The following is a 21,500-nucleotide window of genomic DNA, read 5'->3' as shown; positions in this document are numbered from 1 at the left end:
GTAAGGCTCAATCCTTAGGATATGGCCAGAAGCCACACGTTCAGAGAAGCTGATTGGAAATCAAGCAGTCAAGCCAGGAGCAACTTCAAGAAACAAGCATTTGACCAGTTTGCTAATACCCAGATCTGTGGAGAGTGCCCATGAAACCAATGCATCCATTTAGCAGAACAACTTGTCCTCCTAGTTCAGTCCTGCATGTGGCTCATTAGGGTAATTACTGATGAATTAAGGCAGCTTGGCTCAGCACTCCGGCTGTGGATGTGTGGGCTCCCCTGCTGGCAGGCAGCAGGTGTAAATGAACAAGATCTGTCAAAAAGGCTGATGACCCTCTTAATTCACAGCAGCAAACTGGGGACAGAGGTAGTGCAGCAAGTTTAATAATTGATATTTACTTGGAAAGGTTAATGGCAGCAGTGATGCTTCTAATTTGCTTGCCTGTGCAAGACCTTGTCAGGTCAAATTGTCTCAATTTGTTTCTGTGTGTGTAGGTGTAGTTTCCCTTTAATGAACTTTGAAGAAAAGAAACAGGTGATAGGAGAATATACTACTACTATTACCGCTGCTGCTGCTACTAACATTACCACTTCCGCTACTACTCCTACTTCTCCTCCTCCTTCTCCTCAAGAAAAATAGCAGAAGGTTGGGATCTGTTGGGAACAGGTTGGGTAAAACCCTTAACTTGAAATTATTGCTGACTTTCCCTTGCTTTATATTTTTTGTTTGAACATTGGGGCCCAAGAAGGTTTAGAGATTGTAAGCAGCAGGATCTTTTTTTTTTAGCTTGTTGCTGGCTAGGCATTGTTTGAAGGTATCTGAAAGGTGCTATCATCTCAATCCAGATTTAGCAGTCTTTCAGGGGATGAGAAATATTAGTTAATCATATTGGTCCCTTACTGTAGGGAATTGGTTGAATTATCTATAATAATGAAGAAAAGACAGAACTGTTCTATGTATCGATGTATTTCCTGCATTTGAGCACAAAAGTCAGATGATATAGTGCTATTCTGTGATGATGATGATAAAATGCTTTCCATTTTAACAGTGACAAAAAGGGATGTTAAGCAGGCGCTGCTAAAGCTAGAGTTTTTAAAAACGGGCATGTCTGCATAAGCTATATACAGTAGTTTTAAGAGCCAGCCGGTGAGCTTTCTTGATTTCTAAAGTTGATGTTGCAATTAGTAGTGGAAAACTGGAGAAGTTCCAGAAGAATGGAATGAAAGCAGATGCACCAATATTTAGAAAAGGGTAAATGGGACAACCCAGGTAATTATAGGTCTGGAAGCCTGACTTCAGCCCTGAGTAAAAATAACAGAACAACTGGAAAAGGAATCCACTGATGAAGAACAAAGAGTTAAAGGATAGAAAGACGGTATAAGTAAATGCCAGTAAATAGGGGAGCATCTATGGAATGTAGATTGAGGAAGTAGAATGATATAAAATCATCATGACATATACCAAATGGATTAAAAACTTGCTGTCTGGTTTGTCTCAAACTGTAATTGCGAATAGGGACTAATCATAGGGTGAGTGTGTTCACACAGAGGGGGAAGTGGTAAATGATCAAAAAGACAGCTTCCTGATCTAGTGGGTTAATAGGCTGGACTTGAGCAAATAGTGTGCATTTTAGTACAAACAAATGTCAAGTCCAACTTCAAGGAATAAGGTGTATTGGGGTGAGGGGTCCTTGTCTGATAAGCAGGTAATTAAAAAAATGAGCTGGGGAGTCCTTGAGACAACCTGGCCAATCAGTGTGATGCTGCTGGCTTGGATGTAGAAACATGGGAATCCTGAGTAGAAGTAGATAAATTATAGTACAAGCAGGGATCTCTGACCATGATGTTTAACCACTGTGGGAATACTGCGTGCAGTTATAGTGTTCACAACTCAAGGAAGCTGATGCACTGAAGAGTGTTCAGAGAACCGAAAGAATGGTGAGAGGGTTGGAAGACATTATGCTTTATGACATAAAACTTAAGGAAGCCAGTCTGTTTGATTTAACTCTTGCATATTCAGGGCATTTGTTGGTCCCCTGTAGGAACCAGGAAGGAATTGTTTCCCTGCTATAAATGCTTTATTGGCTTTTGCAGAGATCTTTCACCTTCCTCTGAAGCATCAGACGTTGGTCAACGCTAAGGCTAAGAGTTTTGTATGGGATGTGCTGCAGCTTCTGCCAGTACTTGCAAACCTCATAGGTTCCTGACATAGAGGGTCTTGCTCTTCTTCTCAGGGTGAAGTCATGGCCAGATGTAGGGCCAGGAAGGAATTTATCCCCAGGTCATTTTGGGCAAGGACTTGTGGGAGGGGAGAAGAAGAGCACTGCCTTCTTTGAGATGTGGTCCTCTTCCTCAGATCCTCTGAACATGTTAACCAATGACTTCTCTGCCGTTGGAACGGTAGGCCATTGCAGTGCTGGGCTCTGGAGTTGCGGAGGTCCCCTCCAGTCCTGTGTTCCTAAGAAAGAAAAGGTTGAGAGTCGACTTGATTACTGTCTAGAAATACCTGCGGAGAGCAGGAGTTTGATAATAGAAGGATCATCAATCTAGTAGTCAAAGCTATAATAAGCTAAAACTAGACAAATTCAGACTATAAGTAAGGTGCAAACAATGAAGGTAACTAATCATCAGAACAATTTATCAAGGACGATGGTGAATTCCTCATCAGTGGGAATTTTTAAACCAGTTCTAGAAAAGTTTTTCAATGCATGTGCTCTAGTCCAAGCAGGAATTATTTCAGCCTGTGTTATGTAGGAAAAAAAACAGACTACATGGTCACAGTGATTTTTTTCTGGTCTCTGAGGTCTCTGAGTGTAGTTTATTCTCTACAGCAGGTTAATATTTTGCCTCTCTGTGGCTATAATATTGTATTCAAGTGATGGGTAAAATATTTACAGTAGTTTGCTGAATTAAAGATTATGCAGTGAAATAGCAGTGAGAGGAACAAGGGGATTTTATTGCCATTAAAAGTAAGCATTTGTACAAGACGGTATTTTAAATAGTGTAATTTTAAATAGAACCAAACTGATATAAATAGAATCTGTTAATAAATCAAACACTTCCTCCTGCCCAATATTTCACAAGGGAATTAGCAGAATAATTTGTTAGTAAATGATCCCAGGCATGTAGCAATGACTGACACGTCTGTCCTGTACTCATGCCCCTTTGCACTTTGTGGAATTAAATTTATTCCTGCTGTAGATTGAGGAGTGCTCAGTGCCCTGGGTTCACATTTAAGCAAGACCAGAAGTAAGACAGGGAAGGGTGAGTAAGGGAAGCGAAGGATGACTGAGTAATTAGGGCATTAGACCCAGGGTACCCAGGTTTGGTTTTTTGCCCTGCTGTAGACTTTGTGGGTGACCCTTGGCCAGTCACTGAGCCCCAGCTCCTCAATAGTTTTTAGGTACTGGATCCCACTGAAATCAGTGGGAGAAGCACCTACATCCATTTGAGAATCCAGTCCTTAGTCTATTTTTGACTCAGCTTCCCAGGTGTAAAATGAGTATAGTAGCATGGGAATAACAAAATAGTTCACATGCTTCCGCATCTTTATTTTGCCAGGGTAATGGCAACCACATGGATTACCTTTCTTTGGCACTTTTTCCAAGGATGTGTTGAGCTTTCTTAGGACAGATAACACTGGCCTTATGTGAACTTCCCGCATACAGACTTCAAGGAAAAATATGACCTCGAAAAGTTTGATTCCATGTAAATGAATGGCTTTAATCTGTTGGGGAAAGAAGATTGGTTCCTTTTTTGTGAGACCACCAATGAACTTTTAAACATATATAATGGAATCTCAATAATTTGGGGATGGGGATTCCAATACAACAACAAGTGAATGTAGTTAGAAGAGTCTTCAGCACTGAAATGATCCAGTCTGAACTGAGGTTGATTAGTAGTCTGCTGCAATAGAAACCCCTTTCATGTTTCGCTCACTATTGCTGGGGTCATAGCCATTGGCCCAGCATGTTCCCCTTCCGAGAGTGCTATATTTACCTGGTCCTTGAATGTTAATAAAAAACCCCACTGAAGCAAGTGGGCAACACAATCTTTAGGGAAGCCCCATGCGCTCAAGCACTTCTCCAAGTTGCAGTGAAAGTATTGAGATGAAAATGCTCTCCATGACCTAAGAAACAGGAGGCACAGCAGTGCTTGAAAATACTTTACTTTTTTTTCTCTGCTCCCTCCAGATGAAGGTCCCTACGAGCAGAAGTGGCAGAAATAGTGAGGAAGACAGCATAAGGGAGGCCACAAGCTCTCAGCGGAGCAGCTCAAGGGACCGTCTCAGTGATGTAAGTACCATTCAGAAGCAAGCGTTGCTTCATTGCAGCAATTCCCGTTGCTGACATGGCTTTTCATAAATCTCACTGAACAAATGTTGGCATCCAGAGGTCACTGTGTAATAACTTTTTTTTTTTTTATGTCATGATTGAGTGTTATGGCATAAGTGGTTGAGCTGCCTTGCAAACACTATAATCATGGTGCAAATAATATGATAAGCGAAAGATCAGAGATGGGAAAACAAAATGGAATTGTTATTCCTGAGGGGAAAGAGGGCTCAAGATGGTGGTGGGGGAAGGGGGATTCAAAAAAAAAAAAAGGGAGGAAAGTTGTGTTAAGAAAGCTTTTTACATCTGGTTTTGTTTTTATCTCCTGCATGCAATTATGGTGGCTGCAAAGCCAGCCTACCTATTTTTATGCTTCCTACTTCCGAGACAGGAGAAGCTTTTTTGGGTTGGTGGTAAGAAGCTGTCTTTCTCTCAGGAAATTCACCGCTAGGTTGAGTGAAATGTTATGATAAAACAAAAGCAAACGGTGCCTTAGTGTGTAAACACACAAATGGGCTTTTGAGTCACCAAGAAATCAATGGCAGTGCTGGGATAATTTTATGTGAAGGCTTTTTGTGTTAGCAATTAGCATTTCGCCTTCATTAAAACATGATTTTTTACTAATTAGGACCTTTCCCGTTAGGAGAGATTTAAATGAAGAACAATAATCAAACGCTGGCACGAGCATGTCTGAAATATTAAATTTAACATTTCAATGGCAAGCCACAGAAATCCCAGAGCGAGTGGTTTTCATGTTGAGTTCTATTAATGTAAAATATGTTTCATAACTAAAACCTGTCACAGAAAACAGCTCACACCAGCCAAATTCAATTGGACAGTTAATTTAGCTTTAAAATTGAAAACACTACCTCTGCTTCAGGATGCAGAAGGAAGGGGGGAGAAAGCCTTTGATAAGCGTAATGTATTTGCTATTAAGGCTTTCAGAGCCCATTCTACAGGAGAAGAAGGGAAAAAAAAAAGGGGAAAAAATGGCTCCCACAAATGTGTTTAAAAGCTGAAAGTATTTATTAAAAATGTCAGCAGAAAAGTGCTTTTGGCAGATTAAAGCGGGATTCGGCTTGACAGCTCTGACAGGGAAATGTGACGGGGGAAAATTCTCTCTACATGTTTTGAGTGTGAATGGGACGCTGTAAACAGCCTACACGGTGGGAGGAAGAAAAAAAATAACATGTCCCTGTGATCTGCTTCCAGGATAACGAATGCGAGTGCACTGGAAAGGGAAAGGAGGGGGTTAGGAGCTCTTTTGGCAAATCATCTTTTTGTGTGATTTGTTTTTGACTGTAAGTTGTTAGACAAGAAACGGCTCCCCTTCGCCCCCTCCTTTTTTTTTTTTCGCTGTTCTCTTTACCCCTCCCCTTGGCTCTTCGTGGCAAGTGTGTGACCATTTTTGACAAGTGTGTGACCTGAGGCATCTGGAAATATGGATGCTGATCAGTACAGCTGGGAGGGCATGGGGGGGGGGTCATAAAAGATTCAGATCTACCAGTTCGAGCCACACTACTCGCAGAATTTTCTTGGTAAGCCAGTGGCACAGCCTTTTTCTCCACCCTCCCTTAGCCCACATAATTATAGGCCCAGTAAGAGTTGAGTTTCATTGGGTGTCTAACTTTCTTCAAGACAGTTACTTCCCCAGTGAAATTCAGCCAGAACTGGAGATCCAGTTCTTGGAGGTTGCCAGCCATCGTGCCAGTGGGCTGGAGCACCCACTAGGACTTTGAATAAGCTGCCTTTATGGCCCTGTCAGATTAGTGTGTTTCTAATAAGTAATTTAAGCAGGTAAAAAAAAAAACAAAAAAAAACAGAGAAGCTTGCAAATCGCAGCATGCACATCGTTTGTTATTAGACGAATGCGATGTCATTTGACTGGCATCTACCCCTTCTTTGCATGTCAGTGAATGTCCTGTAGTCTGTTTGGGATGGTCACCGCGCTGGTCTTCGAAGGCTCTGGGGTTTCGGTTTGCTTGTACACCTTTGAACAGAGCTGGGGAAGCAGACCCAACTTTGGGTGTTGTTTTTTTGCGGGGTGGGAGGGTTGTTCGGTGCATGCTGTCAAGAGTTAAAATGAGTGCTGGATTCTCGGATGAGCAGGCCCCGATGCTCGCTGCTCAGATGAATGGTGTACAGCTGAACTGACTTGACCCCGTATGTGTGGCACTCAGAGGATTAAACCTTCGTAGGGAACTTAGGCTTTAAAGGGAATGGTGGTGGGGGGTCGTCTTCCTTAGGGGCCGTCTAGTGATTACAAATTGAGACTACACCACAGTTGTCCCAGGGCAGTCGCTTTCTCTTGCTGACATACCATGCTGCCTCAGGTGCCTGGCCTATTGCTTGCTCAGCCCCAAGGAGCTGCCCTGCTGTTTCTCTGTGCATTGGGGCTCACAGTACTCTTGTGCCGCCTGTTCTGTGTTGCCTTTACCTCCCATCTCTGTCCCTATTAACTTGTGGAAACAGCAAAGTAAATGAAGCAGGTGATAGCAGATATGGTGCACAGCAGGTGTGCAGGGATGCATGTATGAAAGTATCGGCTATAACACTGAGTATTATTACCCTGGGAGCACAGAAGGGCACACTCCTCCCCCCCCCGCCATGCTTTGGCTCCCCCTCCACCCTCATTGCTCTTCTCCATTTAGAAGGTGCTATTATGACCAGCTTAGTTTCTCTTATTTGAACTGTTTCTTGAGGTGACTTATTTAATGGGGTGCCAGCATGTTGTGCTTTACTTACATTAATGTATGTCATTAGTCTGTAATGGACCACGAAGGCAAAAGGTGGCCTGGTCTGTTGTGAAATAATTACACCCTGAAAAAGACTGAAGTGACGCGATTGATCGAGTGCGTCTTTTACACTCGCGCAAAACCATCAGCCGTGATTTTGCTTCTGTCTTTGATGCGCAGCAAATTTTCCTTGTAGAGCTTTATAATATAGCAGCAATAGTCTGTGTTGTACAGTACATCTTTCCAGACATTACTCTGAGTGCCGCTGATTATAGATCGTCAGGAAGGGAAAATGTGTATTTGATCTAGTGAGATCATCTCTGGCTGCAAAGCTTTCATTTGTTGGGCCTGGTTTTTGATGGATATGGTGAAGTTCTTAGGAGAAAACAAAAGAACCCAAGTTTGCATGGCAGATTGCGTCTGTTTGGGGAGCGGGCATATGATTTCCACTTGTTTTATACTCATAGTGCTCAAATAAAAATTTCCTTTCAATCTTTTACAAAACTTAAAGTCCCTTCAACCGATTGTCCTGTAGCATCCGATCAGGTTGCTTTAGGGCCAACACACAATCAACAGCCTTTTCCAAAATAGGATTTTCTTCTGCTGCCTTTCATAGTAAGGTAATTGGACGTTACCAGAGAATTAAGAGGCCAATAAGCCCCATTGCTATTTTGTTGTGTTGACCCAAGTAAAAGTGGGAGGTTTGGGTGTTTTGTTTTGGGTTTGTTTTTTTTTTTTGCTTCATTCCATAATTGTCCTAATCTTTTCTGATGTCCCGCACAGTGTAAAAATCCACATAGAGCCTTGTATAATGGCTTTAAAAAAGGTTTTATCTTTTTCTTGACCCATCAGCTTAAGAACTGCCTGCGTTTTAATGGATTTTCTCCCTCACTAAATTGAATGGATCGTCCCTCATTATCATTTAAATAGAACCCTCACTCCCTGTGAACATGGAAAATTTGAATGTGGTAGTAGAGCTGTGATAATTTGAAATATTCGGAAGATGGGGGAGGGGGAGGAGGAGGGGCGGGAGGCAGAGTACAGAATTGCTGAATGTAATTGTCACGGATTCTCAATTTTGTTGCCACGAGATGGGAAAATAGACTAATAATTGTCTTCCAACCCTAGTAGAATAGTTGCCCTAGTTAGCTGAAGCTAACACTCTAATTGTCATGGGGGCACCTAGATGAATGAGGATGTATGCAGGGCACAGCAAGGGCTAAATTGAGTGATATACTGAGGCAAAGAGCAAATTGGCAATTATTGGTCCAGCTGAAAAGGTTGGCAGGTGTGCAGATTTCTCGTGAGCCCTTAGGGGGAAATTGGAAATATAAAATATCGACCATAAATACTAGCTGATTAGGAAATACGTTGCAAGAGGTGTTGGCCACTTTAGAGTAAAAAATTCTCCTTTTCAAGGGATTAATTTAGGCTGTGCACAGGAGCACGAGCACCTCTGCTTAGTCATTTAGGGTTTTCTCTCTCTTCTCTTGCCTTCCCTTAGCGATCACCATCATCCATGGTATGTTTAAAATGTAACGAGCAAAGAGAGAGCGGAAATGCTGAGACTTTCTCTTTTCTGAATATTCTTGGATCAGTGTTTAACTTACCATATAGTCTGGATGTGTAATCCTGTCCCCAGTAGATGGGTGCAATAAAGCTTCAGTGATTTCTAATTCAAGCTGCACATTTATTGTGAACTGTTCTTTGTGTTCCACCCGGCTGATTATTTTTCTCCTTCTCCTGGTCCTACTCTTTGTACTACACTGCCCCCTGCTGGGGCAAATGGACTAAAGCAGCTGCAATATCATAGCAAGTCCCAGGGCTGTATTCCAAGTCTCCTGGTCCATTAGATATGCCTAAGGTTTAAGCCCCTTCCCAGAACAATGATCAAACAAACCTCTGAAGTGAAAATGAGTCCAGCACTTTCACTGTAAGCCTCTATTTGTCCACTGCACAAAACCATCACATGGTTTTGGCACATGTTGCTTCACTGTCTCTGCTCAGGCTGGGTGCCAGTGGAAATAAAATACCACAGGGTCAAGACTTGGGTGAATGGGTAGCACTTTTTGTGGAGCTCAGGAGTGAGATAGTAAATGATGGGAAGCATTGAAGGAGCTTTGTGGGAATCCTGGGCTGCTAACATTTTGAGCTCTTTGGGACAGATGCTCTCTTTTTCTGTTGCCTGTTGATACAGTGGCCAGTACAATGAGAGCCCGATTCTGAATGGGGACTCTTGCTGCCGTCGTGATACCAATAAAAATAATACTCCTAATAATTTGATAGCAAAAAGAATTGCCAGTTGCAAATCAGCATTTCACAGTGGCAATGATATGGTGAGACCAACTAGTAGATAGAAGAAGATGAATGGCTTCACGTCAGAAATGAATAGTACTGGTTTCCCTTGCCAACCGTGGGGGCTACGCTCCTGAAAGTACCCATGGTTGGCAAAACAAAAGGCTTACGGGGAAAAATGGGAGGTGGCGGGCTGATGCATGGCCACAGAAAACCGTGGTTACTCAAAACTGTATACCGTGGTAGCCAAAATTGTATCTAGAATATTAAGTGTGGATACTCAAAACCATGGTTGGTGAGAGAAACCTGTACTAGTAAAACTTTTCATTGTAGGAAAGCTGTTCTTCTTGTTTTAGACAGGAAGAATAGAAGGCTTTGTCAGTAGAGTCTGAGCTATGTTAGCAGAGCTATGTTGGAAATTGTTGATACCATCTGGGGGGAAAAATATCTGCTTGATTTGACTGAGAGGGACAAGAAAGAATATGGAAACGCATGTGTTCCATTATCCCTGCATACCAAAGTCTTCCTTTAAATAGTAGGGATGGGAATACCCAAATAAGAGCCACAGTCAAAGTCTAAACATGAAGCAGAGACGCACTAGTAGAGCTACAGAGGGGAGAAAAGTAGAGGAAGAGCTAGAGTTTAAAAAGGCTCAAAGTAAGGCATGGAGTCAGGAAAAAACAATTTAGTGAATTTTGGGCAGAGGTGGGGAGTGGGTTTCTAATGTGGTCTTGCTGTACTTGAAAAAGGGGAAGATGAGCTCTTTCCAGTTTAGCACAAACCTGACAGTCAAGAAGTTGAGGCATAGTCTGCACTGAGAACCTGGGTGACCTGGGCCAAATTCCCTGAGGCCTGATTTCAGTAGTTCAGCACCTAAAGCTCTGGATGCTGAAAATTTGGCCTCAAATCTTGCTGCTCAAATTTCCCCATTTGTAGATGGGGTGGTGGGAGGTTGAGTTATAATGATGTATATAGAACAACTGAAGAAATACTAGGTAAGACTGAAGTAGCATAACTGAGAAGGTATGATTGCCAATTGTAAAAGTCTAGTTCCCCCAAAATGCTGAGATGGGTTAACAGTCACAAGCTTAAAGTAAACTGAAGTCTGTTTTCTTGCTTTTTGGTTTTAGACCCTTAAGGATTCATTGGCATCACATTTCCAAGTTGTCTCCTGCAAAGACTGAGGACTGGGGAATTGCCTGTTTAAAAAAAATAAATAAAAGCCCCCCTGTCCTTACATAACAAGTTATGTTCAGGAGCTGGGATTTTCATTAATGCATCAAAATGGCAAGACTGGTAAAATGGCAGGAATTAGTAAAGCTGCACGCCTGGGATAGGCCTATAGTGAGGCGTTTGCTTTATCTGAATGGAGGGAGGAACTTGAGCTGTCCAGAGGTGGTTTTTGGACAAGGCACTCTGCAGGCACATGATTTAAACGTTAGCTGCAGTTGTCACCTCGTGAAATCCCAGTCTGATCTACGAAGAGCATAGAACAGGCCTGTTGACTTGTGACGGTGTATAGCTCCTGTCTTCAAAAGTCTGGTTCATCTAGCAAATACCCACACAGAGCAATGCAGAAGGTAACAGTGCAAGGTGCAAGTCCTGGTTTCTAGTGTACGTGAACATCTGACACACTCTGGCCTTTAGCGAGTTAACTGAACTCTTCGTATTGGCATAGGGAAGGGTGTGATTGAAGGGACTCATTGCATAAAAATTGTCCTGCTTAAGCCATGGCATATTCCCTACTCTTGCTCTCCTCCCTCTCATCAAAATGTGTCTGGTTTTATGAGGCCCATCACTGGGACAGGAGATATCTGGTCCTACCTGAATTAACACTTTTAGTGACAGGCATATTATATACCAGGAAAGACTGGTAGAAAATTTTGTTGTCTTTTTTCTGAAATTCAACCCGACTAGAAAGCTGGTTAAACAGCATGAGACCCTTGGAAAACAGAAATCTCTTTTGTTACTTCTTGGTAAGGTTTTACTCAGAAAACTCACCTCAACTAGTTTTTTTCTTTTTTTCAGTTTTATTTATTCCTCAGCATGCTGACTAGCACCGTCAGCCTGAGTGTATTGGACAGAAGGTAAATTTGACCCTGTGATCAGAGAAGAGGGCTGGTCCCGTGGTTAGAGCTCTAACGTAGGATTTGAGAGACCCTGGTTCTTTCAGGTCCCCGTTCTGCTCCAGGTTTCATCTGTGACGTGCCCCAAGATGCTTGGCATCTCTCCCTCAGATCCCAAGGAGAAGGTAGCAAAGAGTTACTAGAGCTAAACAAATGTTGGGTGAAGAGCTGATGAGTCCTTTGCCAAAACCTATTTGTGACTCCAGGCCAAAGTCATAGAATAGTTTAGCCAAAACAAAAATGGCAAATTTAAATTTTTTTTAAAAATAATAAAAAATAACAAAAAATATTCCACGGTAAACGATTTCCAATTTTCATGTACAATTTTCTGGTAATTCTGATCATTTCCAAAACTAGTCAGGGCCATTTCTTTTTTGCATCATCAAAATATTCTGGGAAGAAAACATCTATTTTAATATGAAGGACATAACTCTTAATTGAAGGCCCAGCCAAAGGTCTGTCATGCAACCCTACTTTTGTAATGATATTTTCTCTAATTATAATCACGCGATATTTTTAAGGAATAAGGAAAGAAATTTTAAAAACAAAATTACAGAGTGCCTGGATGTCTCAAAAGGGCATGTGATAGTAGAGCCTTTCAACGCCAAGGCCTGGCCTTCACTGCTAGAAAGGTATATTGTTTATGTAGGGGTAGCTAAAACACATGAGTTCTGCTGTAGTGAAAATACATTGAAGACAACAAGGTTCTTTAGTTTTACCGACGTCAGCCGTATGTATATACTACCACAAGTTTCCCTTGTGATCAAACCAAAGTGCCTTGTCTCCATTGTGTTATTGCCTTGGGGTAGCTCACACACATTAGTTACCCTGAAATGTAAAAAATACATCTTTTTTAACAGTGAAGACAAGGCCTAAGTTGATGAATCAAACCCACTTGAAATTGGAAAATCATAAAGAGATGTACGACCTTCATGCAAACGGTTATTGGTTGCAGCTCTTTCTCTGTGAGCAGGTATCTATATCACACAAATGCTACTCCTATGGCAGTTAATGCTGTCTGGTCTCCTTAACAGAAAGGCTTATGCCTTGGGGTTCTTGGGGTATCTTGTTTCCCAACTGTCACCCTGCTGGCTTTGGTCAGCACAGATTGGTAAGCAACACAAGCATGTGCTCCTAACTTTTTCACAAATTGCATGTTAGATTTTGAAACAGAAACAATGTTGAAAATTGAATTCAGTTCAACAGGGTTTAATTATATCTGCATATATGCTGCCACAGTTCATTACATAAGGAATAAATAAAAATGTTAAGGATTGGGCCCCATTAGTTTCTTTTCCTGGTTTATTCTAAAATAGAACCAAAAGGGCTCTCACATTTGGAGTGCCTATTAAGAGGCTTACGTTTTGCATGCTACTGCAGTCTGGTACTCCTATGGTGTTCATCAGTTATAGTTTTCAGGGGTTCTGGTTGCAGCAATTTGATATGGATTCTTGGAACGTACCCGGCTCCCCCAGGAAGCAGGAGTATTTGGGCCTCTAGTGGATATGAGGGAAATCTATTGCAAACTGCTCTGAAAGGGCTGGTTTTGACTCTCTGATTCTAAATGTGTGAGGTGCCGGAAAGAATTTTAAGCATTAGATCCAGTGTGTTCAACAATTACTAGCCTTACGTGTGCAATAAAAAGTCACCAAGAAAAAGTCATCCAATTTTTTCAGTTCCAGGACATTTAATATTATAATGCTGGGGAGAAATACCTTTGCAACAGAGAACTTTTTAACTGTGAAAAATGACAGAGTAAACAGTGTCAGATCTTAATTTCCAGAAATAACACCTTATGGACTAATTGCTGCTTTCATCTTTAAAATCCCAGAAGGGAGATTTTAATAAACCTGGTGGTGGTATTATTATTATTATTTTGCTAAACATTGTCAGGGTCTGTATTTAACCTGAAATTTCAAGGGCATTCACCTTAGTCCCTTTCCACCTGCCACTTTCAGAGGAAGTAAATTGACCCATTCTCAATTCTCTGTGCACTTCAGTTTTTGAAATTTGGTGAATTAACTGGAGGGGAAGCTATCAACAGTGGAAGAATAGGTAATTGAATTAATCTATCCAATATCTTTATGTAAAGGGAGCAATGTTGTTTTTAAGCTTTCCTGTACATTCTGATCAGTTCCATTTTTTTTTAATTTTATTTTATTAGTATTTGAGATATTTTTGGTCTTAACAGCTCAGAAATCCCATAAATATCACTGCCCTTCATTTCATCACTCTATAGCTTTATTTTCAGCCACTTTACATTAAAAGGTTTATTTTATAGCTCTGAAACTTTTGTAATGTTTAGAGGCAGAGGTCAAATCTGCATCTAATGTGTTAGAAGCTGAAACGTATATACAGTAAGCAATTTAATTTGTTATTAATGGCAGATAGCTCCCAGTCAGCTTCTCTTTTCCTATGCAGCCTGGAAGCCTTAGATCCAAGCAAATCTAAGTTGTGTGGCTTCTATCCATAAAACTGCAGAGTAATAATACAGATGGTTTTTTAGTTACTGGGAAAAAAAATTCTGATGCTTACCATATTTTGCAGTCATTTCACTTTAATAACTCAGGAACTTGGTACTATGTAATGTTCTGGTAGGGTGGTATATGATTCCTGTCACTGTTGCCGCCTGAGCAGCAGAAGAAAATCTTATCAATCTGACCTTGGAACCACACTTTATACTCCCCATAGTGGTTCTGTTAAGGATCCAGCGTCCATTAGAATACCTTGGGAAATGGGGAGCTAGGACTCCTTGTTTTTAGTGTAATCTCTTTACCTAAATGCTATGAAACTTTCTCTTAATCATTCTATACCATGTTATCCACGTATAAATTAGGCAATAAAATTTAACTACCCTACCATGGGTTCTCTGGGACATAATGACTGCAGAGCATCTTTGGCCCATGCCTATGGAGCAGGTGCTGGAGGACTGGCTGGTTACGTGATGCAGGTCCCTTCTTCATCGTTTTCAGCTGCTACCGCTGCTCCCCTGACCCTTTACAGCAGCCTGTTGCAGCTTCTGTTCACAGTTAGTAGTGGAAATAGTTTTCACAGGGAGGCAGCACAGTGATGAAGAGTAGATGATTCACATGATCGCAGAGAAGAGTGTGGTAGATGGTCTGCTCAAGCATGAGTGAGGAGGGAGGAGATAGTCCATGGAACAGTTTTTCCAGGCTCTCACTCAAGAAGACTTGCTTTATGCACACGCTCAAGTTCCTTAAAAGTCTCACTTAAGGGTATCCTGAATAGGGCTGGATTTAAGCCCATATTTGATTGCATTCTTGAATCTAACCGTCTATCAAGACTACACTGTGAATTAAATGAGAATCCTTTGCATCAATTGAAAGGTGCTTTTGAAGCCCCACTGTAGCTATTGCATCGTTGTATGAAGCAGGCATGAAGCCACCACCTGCAAGTGCTCTTTGGCTCTTACAAAGTTACTCCTGTGGCAATACGTAGAATGTCAGAAAATAACTTAAGAGGTGTTTTGTTTGTAAAGTTTTCCCCAAAGAAATATTGGGGTGTGGAGAATCTCAATAAAAGGTTTTTGGGTTGTTTTTTTTTTTTTTAAATATATATATATATATATATTATAGTACACATGATCACTTGCCTTACTTACTATGGCATATTGTTTCCTCCCACAGAGTTCTGCTCAGTCATTTTCAGGAAGAGGCTATTCCGTAAGTCAATTTACAGCTAATTCTTTCATTTCTGTTACTGCTGATTGCAGAGGTTTATATTACCTGTTGCATATCCATTGACATCAAGGGAATACAAAACATGAAAAACAGCCTTTGAGCAAAGCACTGTCTTGTGTATCTAGCAAAGCCGTTTCTGCACCTGAGAGAGCATTAAATAGCCTATTTTTAGGGGCTCTTTTTTTCTTCATTCTTACTGGGATTTATTACAAAAGGGCGAAGATTTCCAAGAATTAAAAGTCCCTGGGATATTTCCTCAAAACTAGAACAGCAAAAACAACAACACTTGCTATGAGTAAATAAAATAAACCCAGACAAAATTACTCTTGTTTTAAAAGGAGCTGTGAGCCTTCAGTCAAATCAAAAACTGAAGACAAAATTCTCTTGCTGTCAAACACTGAGCTGTATGACTGGTAGTGGCAGAATTAATCTCATTCACTACGAGAACTGAGTGACATTAATGCTTTTACCTTGAGCAAACAAAGATGCCATCATCACGGGTAATGTCATAGGACCCAGGTTTCAAAGGTAGTTAGATATAATTACATGAGTATGCAGTGCCATCATGATGTTTAACTGGCCATTCGGTTGTGCAGATACCTTATTTATATGTGCAGTAATGATATTTTACCTGGTAAATGTGATGTTCTCATTTGGCTATACAGTGTTTGCATTCACCCATTTGAAAAATCAGGCATATAAATGTATAGAACAGATATGAGAGATGAGACACCAGGTGCAGGCTGTTTACGTAAGACACTACTTAGTGAGTTCTGGATTACACACGACTCTGAGAAATGAATGGTATTAGAAGTCCAGAATGACGGTGCCGTTGGTCTGCCAACATGTCATGTAGTTCCTGATTACTAGTGTTCAAATTGTAAGTGAAGTTGTATGCTAATTTGAATTAGAAAGAAGACTCTTAACCCATTTAACAATTCCTCTGTACAGTTATTGACAGTAACCACTGCCATTGCAAGCCTTATCGCAACATGAGCTTTTGCCTCCTGGGTGAATGGCCCAGAGTGCATGCCTGGTAGCAAGACTCACAACAGATCCCTTTTATCAGGAGATTATGGAGTTAGGGTAGGAGGTCATTAAATCAACTTCATAATCAAAGTATAAAATTCCTGAGTCATCCTCTAAAGTAACCGAGAGTGTTTAATAATGTGAACTGTGTAATGGTCTAAACTGGCGCAATGGAAATGCTTCTTGCTGGTGCTGAGTACCCGCAGACACTGGGGAGTGTTATGAACCTGATTGGTTGTGTTCTGGTTTTAGAGCTCAGGTAAGTATCCTTGTTTAAAAAAAACTTAAGAGCCTTTTGTTCTAGCATGAGGCTGAAGTCCCCCCCAAAATATTTGAGCTCTGTTTTTCTTGCATACAAATGGTTGGATCCACCGATTTATATTAATATACCTTAAAGCACAGGTTATGCCTTCTCTTTGTCTGTAAAGCACCATGCATGGCATTATATAAATAGTAACGAATCATCTCCACAAATTTTATGTCTCAGGGCACAATTTGGAAATTAAACGATTTTCCACTTGCCGTAACGTGGGCTTTGAAATCTTAATGGAAAAAGGCCAAAAGGATTCTTCAAAGTCCCTGAACCAATAAATCATCTGGTAGTTTTTTCTATTGCTGACTGATAAGAAATCTGCTTTTGTCTCTTGAATACCTGATCTTAAATTGTCTAGTTCCTCGTCTGACAACTGGTAGTGGTTTGTCATAGCAGTGTCTTTTATTTACCAACCCAGAGCCTGGCAAACGAGGTGGGAGTTCCTAACACCCCATGGCATTACTTTGAGATCAGTCTTAGCTCAGGGCTCAGGTTGCCTTTCCATCTGGATTGTCATTTTCCTTATTTTATTGCCTTCTGCCTCATCATCATCTACCAGCTATTGAGTCTGACCACTTCCCTCAAGACGATGATGCTATTCTAAATTGATTCAGCATAAGGCCAGATTATTGCTTCTAACATTGCCAGACCTTGCTGGCCCAAACTTAACTTGGAAGCTGCCTCTCCCTGGTGGCAGTGAGATGTTTTAACCGCTGATTCAACAAGACTGGCCTCAAACTAGGGGTTGTCCGTAATATATTGCAAAGGTTTCATTTTCTCAGAGAACCAGCTGTATTTTAAACACTCAGTCAGTATTTTGACACTGCCCTTGTTTACATCAAAGAGATTGTTTGCCAGAAATGGTGAAAGCACATTTAAAAAAATAGCATTTGCAAGAGCAATGTGCGATGGAGACACTGTTTCTTATACTTTTTTCATATCCCCTTGATATGTGTGTGTGGCTTATGTTGTTGAAGGCTGTCACCTGCAAAATGATGATATATAAAGTTATTATGCAGGGTGGCTGCACTGGGTATCACAAACAGCTGTTCAAACACCACAAGTTTTTTTGTGCATGCTCCTATTTTTAACAGGCTTACCTTGAATCTGCACTCTTTCATATTTGCTTTCTTCAATTATCCTTGCAGATGAGTTTATATTTAGGAATGTTCACAGAAACAGAAAGTTTTAAGGAAATGCCTTCTTGCAGAAAGAGAATTTGAAATCCATTATCATGAATATTTTCCAGTGCTCATATTTAAGCTCATTCAATCAGGGAAGAGAGAGAATACTGTGTAATTTTTTACTTTTGGTCAAAACAGCTTATATATTGAATGTTTTAGCTAGCTGCTCTCATGCAAGCTATAGACCAGAGACAAGATGGTGATACTTTGGACTCACAATTAGGCAGAAAAGTGAATGTAGGTGCCTAAATAATGGACATGATTGTTGAGTGCTGGGCACCCCAACAAAGCCTGTTAACTTCATTAATTATGCTAATGAACTTAGTAAAGGTTTTATCTCATAAGGAGTTTAGTGTGAGTTTCATGCCCTTTTCTTATGTGCTAAATATGCATTTTTCTAGGTTGAGAAGTGAGTAGATAGAATGTGTAAGGAGGTCAATGACCTATCTTCCTTGGCTCTTCCATGTTTCTCGTGCACACGAATAAGATTTGAGATTCTCGGTCTCATTCTGTGCGTCAGGAATGTGCCTCTTGCGAACAGACTCTGGATAGCAGCTTAAGAAAGGCATATCCTTTAAAAAAACACCCTGACTTTTTTCAAACTATCTACTTGTAGACTTAGAAGTTATTGGAATGCTCTCCTAAGCGTACTTGCTAGTTGTACATTATGGTTTTATGACACAATGCACTTAGAAAGCGAACAGACAAACAGACTCTGGATAGCAGCTTAAGAAAGGCATATCCTTTAAAAAAAACTCCCTGACTTTTTTCAAACTATCTACTTGTAGACTTAGAAGTTATTGGAATGCTCTCCTAAGCGTACTTGCTAGTTGTACATTATGGTTTTATGACACAATGCACTTAGAAACTAGTTGCAATGGACACAGTAACAAATGCCAGGGACTACATGAGGTGTACCTGATTTAACAGCCAAAAAAAGACACAACTGTTGAAAATGTAGAGTGCTGCACATCCATAAGTCTAGGTTAAAGTTTACTTAACTCATTTTTTTTTACGGAGGAGATGAAGACGGGACAATAGTGGGAATTACGTGGTAATAAAAACCCCTTCAAATAAATCATGTGGTTTATTTATAGAACATCTGTGCAGCTGTTTCTCTTATACAATGGAGGGGACTAAAATATAGTAGAGAACAAACGTGAAAGCACGTGGCGGATACAGATTGAGTGTACCAACCTGTCTGTGGGTACACATTGGAACAAACAAAATGTATAAAGTTAGTTTTCTTCATTTGGATTTTTTTGGTCTTGAAACAGAATGATAGTTTAAAAAAGATAACAACAGTAACACACATTTGGCAACAAATGCAGCTGATTTTTACTTGCTGCTGCTGTAAAATATCAAACTCTTTGCAGCTTAGTCAGATTCCTGGCAGCCCATCAACTTCAGTCAATTTTACATCTTTCTTGTTGAAGAGCGGAAACCAGTATCTCAGATAATTTATATGAAGATCATGGATATCAAGGAGTGTGTAAAACACATAAGGCTCGCAGAGAGTTTGAAGATGATTTTTCTCCCTTTTGAGTCATCGAAACTCATCTCGGTGCTCAGTGCGTCCTCCCTCCTTCCCTCCCAGGATGTAACTCTCATGCAAGAATACATACAAACCTCAAACCTTATGTGAGTGAGGCAAGCACCATGCAGGCTTCCAGAGCCCATCTTCACCAGTAAACCTCGGCCCTGCAGCCATCCCCTCCTTCAGTCTGGAAGAGTCTCATTCTCTCACTGCTGTAGAGAAAGAGGTAATTAGCTGTGTCAGTGTGAAGTGAAGCAGAAGGCAGGACTGGGTGACACCTTAGAGACTAACTCCTTTAGAAAGGCGTAAGCTTTTGTGTCATCAAATATGTATTTCATTGAGTCTCACCAAACATCTACCCTGAAGAGTGGCCTAGAAGTAGTAGGTGGCAGCACCCCCTGCTCTGAGGGTAGGCGGAGGAGCGTGACCCGGGGTTAGAACAGTCAGTCCCTTGGGATACAGATGCAATAGAAATAGTGCAGTCAGCCAGAAGACGAGTGTACGAGAATGGGAATATGACAGTAGCCAATTAGGGAGAAGTGTTGGTCGGGGGTCTAAATGAAGTTGCAGATAATTCTCCTCTTCTGGGAGAATAGTTTCTGTTACCTAGGGACCCACGTGCGTGCTTGTGTGGTGTGTGTTCTTTAAATGGGGAGATTAAGATCTCCTGCTTGGGACAGTGAAAGGGAAAAAAATATTCCAAGACTTGCTGCTTATAGCATTCATACTCTGTGTGCGTGGCTATCAACCCTTCCCATCACACACTGACTCTCCCGTCCTGCAGGATTAACTGCATTAAATACCTACGGGCTACCATTTTGGTAAATTAATAAACTGCTTTCCCTGCAGACCAGAACTGTAACTGCACCTTGGTCTGAATCTCCTGATGTTTCACAATTTCCCTTTATTGTGTTTCTAAGCATCCTCATTTGATCAGAACCTCATTGTCCCTGTGTTTGGATTAACTCCAGACCAATGTGTATCACTCAATAAATGTTTTGGGATTCTGTTTGGTGTGCTTTTCTTGCAATTCAAGGTGCCATACAAGTTTTTGAGTTGAGTCAAGTCGAAGTCAACGGATCTATTTCGACTTAAACCAGCTGAGGAGCTGGGCCCTTGTCCTTTGAGGCTTCTGTGATCCATGAAGTGAAATGTTGCTGGAAGATTAGCACGCATGTTATTTCAGGCCTCTAAATGGCTTTTGGACTCTTTTGAAGTACCCTATGAAAAACTTGGGCAAAAGCACAATTGTAAATAAACTGAAATATTTCAACTATACAAATAGCAGAGGCTACGCATACCCTTGGCACACATTTTCCTTTAAAAGTTCCCTTTTCTCAAAATCTGTTTCCTATTAAATGACGTCTGCTTTTAATTATGATGAAAAGTCCCATAAATTTTCACTCATCCCCACAGCCATAAATAAGCACAAAGGGCCCTTGCTGGCTACATTTCAGTCCGTCTGAGTCAGTGGCATTGGCAGAGCGTCTGATTGTGAGGCTCACATAGCAGCCATATCGAAAACGTAACAGATACACAATGGCGCCCCTTTGTTTATAAGACATAAGCATAATTGGATGACGTTGATTTACATAAACCCGCAAGCTCTAATGCAAGTACAGCCAGCTGACACCACGAGCCTGCAAGATCCCCTTGAGGGACTGGGCATATGACTGGTATCTGATTTTTACCACTTTTATTTTTTTAATCTCCTCCCCTCCCATTTCTGGGGAAGGGAGAATCCAAACTCTAGTCTGTGTAGAAAGACATTATTGTTACACAGACTCATCTTCAAAAAGCCCCCCTCCCCTGCCCGATTAGGCAGGATAGCCTGGTTGTCAGTGGCCTTGCATGGTGCAATACAGAGCCGGCCCATATCCATCTCGAGTGTCCGAGTCTGGAAAGGATTACATTCTGCCCAAGAGAGAAGACAGAGGATTTTGAGACTATCTGATCTTTATTTCTGGACTTTATGATGAAGAATGTCCTAAGGCAGTTGTCTTGTGCGTCTTGTAGCTTTTCTTGTGTAATAAGTCAGCCTGTGTTATTATCTGCGTCTCAGCTGTTTTCACCTTGTTGTTCGTGCTAGGCTCTTTTCCCATATCTTTTCTTCACTCTCTGCTTACTTCCCTTTCTGTTTACCAAAAATAAATGGAACAGACTAGAAATCTATTTTGGTCAGGATCCACGATACGGATGCTAACAGTGCACTACAAAGAGTGCAGGCGACTGGGGCCCTTGGGGCTTTTATTTCAT

General features: G+C 41.1%; 1 protein-coding gene across 10 annotated transcripts in view; it reads left to right on the top strand.

Annotated features, from left to right (window-relative positions):
• The window catches only part of FBRSL1 (fibrosin like 1), a 679,286-nt gene that overhangs the window by 316,596 nt on the left and 341,190 nt on the right, over positions 1-21,500 (top strand). For 6 of the 10 annotated variants that reach the window (XM_090062034.1, XM_090062032.1, XM_090062031.1 and 3 more), the window contains exons 3-4: positions 4,187-4,288; positions 15,128-15,163. In XM_090062034.1, the coding sequence (XP_089918160.1) occupies positions 4,187-4,288; positions 15,128-15,163 (138 nt within the window). The remainder of the gene's footprint in view (positions 1-4,186; positions 4,289-15,127; positions 15,164-21,500) is intronic. The other 4 variants (XM_090062037.1, XM_090062039.1, XM_090062033.1 and 1 more) reach the window with 2 other exon arrangements.

This window comes from Crocodylus siamensis, chromosome 9, assembly GCF_052110815.1.
Source record: "Crocodylus siamensis isolate JL-2025a chromosome 9, ASM5211081v1, whole genome shotgun sequence".
In the NCBI taxonomy this organism is placed as follows: Eukaryota; Metazoa; Chordata; order Crocodylia; family Crocodylidae; genus Crocodylus; species Crocodylus siamensis.
The sequence above is the reverse complement of the archived record's forward strand: the minus strand, read 5'-3'. Positions and strand labels throughout refer to the sequence as shown.